Source organism: Priapulus caudatus, unplaced genomic scaffold (genome assembly GCF_000485595.1).
Source record: "Priapulus caudatus unplaced genomic scaffold, Priapulus_caudatus-5.0.1 Scaffold233, whole genome shotgun sequence".
Taxonomy (NCBI): Eukaryota; Metazoa; Priapulida; class Priapulimorpha; order Priapulimorphida; family Priapulidae; genus Priapulus; species Priapulus caudatus.
Window position 1 is genome coordinate 136,519 of NW_014577294.1, and position 2,249 is coordinate 138,767.

Here is a 2,249-nt window from a genome sequence, read left to right on the forward strand (position 1 = left end):
ACACACACACACACACACACACACACACACACACACACACACACACACACACGTGTGCACCTATAACACCTCACCAATTATTAAAAAAATGTGAATCACAGAAAAAACATTATCAGAACAGATAAAAACGCAAATTCATCGCGTTATTTTCACGCGATAAAATTGCGTGAATTTATCACTTCTCCGGAAAAACCTCAGCGATGCGACAACGTGCAAAGAATCGACAACGCGCGGACGTTACTTATACTTACAATAACTTATAATACATATATCATATATAATAATTGCAATACTTGCAATTAACGATACTTACGACTGGTGTCGGGTTGCCTTGCACGCAGCACGACAGCTTGACGTTGCTGTGCTCGGGCACGAACCGCGACCTGAGCGGGAAGTCGAACCTTGGCGCCTTCTCCTCGATCACCCACTCCGTCCACTTCAGCTCGTAGTTCTTCTTGCGTGTTGGTTCCAAACTACGGAACGGCAGGTCGTGCACCTCCGGTATTTCTGCGCGAGAGAAGTGACGTTAATGTACAACGCGTGTTTGTTCACTGCATGCTGTACGACAGACACGCGCATGTTCCGTTGAATGTTTTATTTGTAAATTTAAATAATTTAAATAATTGTAATAGTATTAATAATTATTATATAATTATATGTAAATAGTTAGCTGTAAAATATAGTTACTTTAGATAATTATCGTGCAAAATTATCGCATCACATGAACGCATTATGAACAAATCTTCGGACTTTATGCTGTAACGATGGCCATTTTTTATATAAATTAATAAAATTAATAAAAAGCAAGTTTATTGCGATGAACGCAAATCCGGCATTCTACCTGTTATTGTTCTATATGGTTGCATTTTTTAATCGAGTTTACTTATCTTAATCTTTGTATAGAAATAATTTTTATCTAGATACTACGTGGTGTTAGTTGAGTCAAACATGTATACGTTTAATTATGCATGGCTTACTTTGGAGGTTTTGGCGCTCGTAACGACATTATTTCTCACCAATATATTTATTAATATACTACCATGCCTTAAACCCTCGACAGGAATACGCGTATAGGAATACGCGTGACGCGCCATAGACGTGTGAATACGTCCAATATAAGTCTTGGCCTAGGTCGCGAGTCTAAAATTACGATGTCGGATCATAACTCATAATATTTATATTATAGCCGCGTTCACACGTAGCAAGAAATCCGGTATTTAGCGTTCACGCGAAGCAAAATACGAGGCCCAAGAAATACGGTATCTAAACAAATCCGGTATTTCATGTAAATACGAGGCTTCCCAGACCCCGAATAATTTGCCGTGCTTGAGAAATACCGGATTTCTTGGACCGCGCATTTCCTCGAGTGAACGCTAAAGGCCACCGCACACCAGCCGATTTTTACAAACGATGAAACGATGAAGCGATGAAACGATGAAACGATGAAGCGATGTAGGTGTGCGGGGAACACATACGATAATTTCTGTAATTTCCTGGAAGGTGAATGTCATGTGACACGGGCACGTTCAGACTATTGCTGTTCAATATTTATCGCACACGATTTCCTGAGGTCACGCGCACACCACAAAATCGCGTCCAATAATCGTTTCAAAATCAAACATGTTGATTTTGAACGATCCACCCGATAAAAATAAAATCGTCCTACAAATGAACGCGCAACACTACATCGTTTTATCGTTTCAAACACGTTTTCATACGTTCATCGTTATGTAAAAAATCGCTGTGTGCGGTGCCTTAAAGCGCCACCACACACCAGACCGATTTTTACAAACGATGAAACGATGAAAGGATGAAACGAATTGAAACGATGAAGCGATGTAAGGCTGTGCGGGGAAACCACATACGATAATTTCTGCAAGGTAAGTCATGTGAGACACGGGCAGTTCAAGCTAATTGGCTGTTCAATATTTATTGCACAACGATTTCCTGCGAGGTCACGCCGCACACCAACAAAATCGCGCTCAAAAATTCGGCTCAAAACAAACATGTTTGATTTGGAACGATCACGATAACCAATAAAATGCGTCTACATAATGAACCGCGCACACGCCTACATCGTTGTCATCGTTTCATTCGTTTCATCGTTCATCCGTTGTAAAATTGTCTGGTTGCGGTGGGCCTATTAGTAACAATGCAAGCCAAAGCAATGCGAAATAAACAATGCAATGCGCACCAACTGCGCGATAACATACGTATGACTGGTGCCGCGCGCTCAAGACAGTTTCCAC

The 2,249-nt window shown here is 40.9% G+C and overlaps 1 protein-coding gene across 1 annotated transcript in view; it reads right to left on the reverse strand.

The window, feature by feature from the left end:
- Window positions 1-313: 313 nt before the first annotated feature.
- LOC106807761 (twitchin-like) overlaps window positions 314-2,249 on the reverse strand; it is a gene marked incomplete at its 3' end in the record, with an annotated part of 171,136 nt that continues 169,200 nt past the window's right edge. Inside the window, 1 exon segment of the mRNA XM_014810212.1 lies at window positions 314-507. Within this exon segment, the coding sequence (XP_014665698.1) occupies window positions 314-507 (194 nt within the window).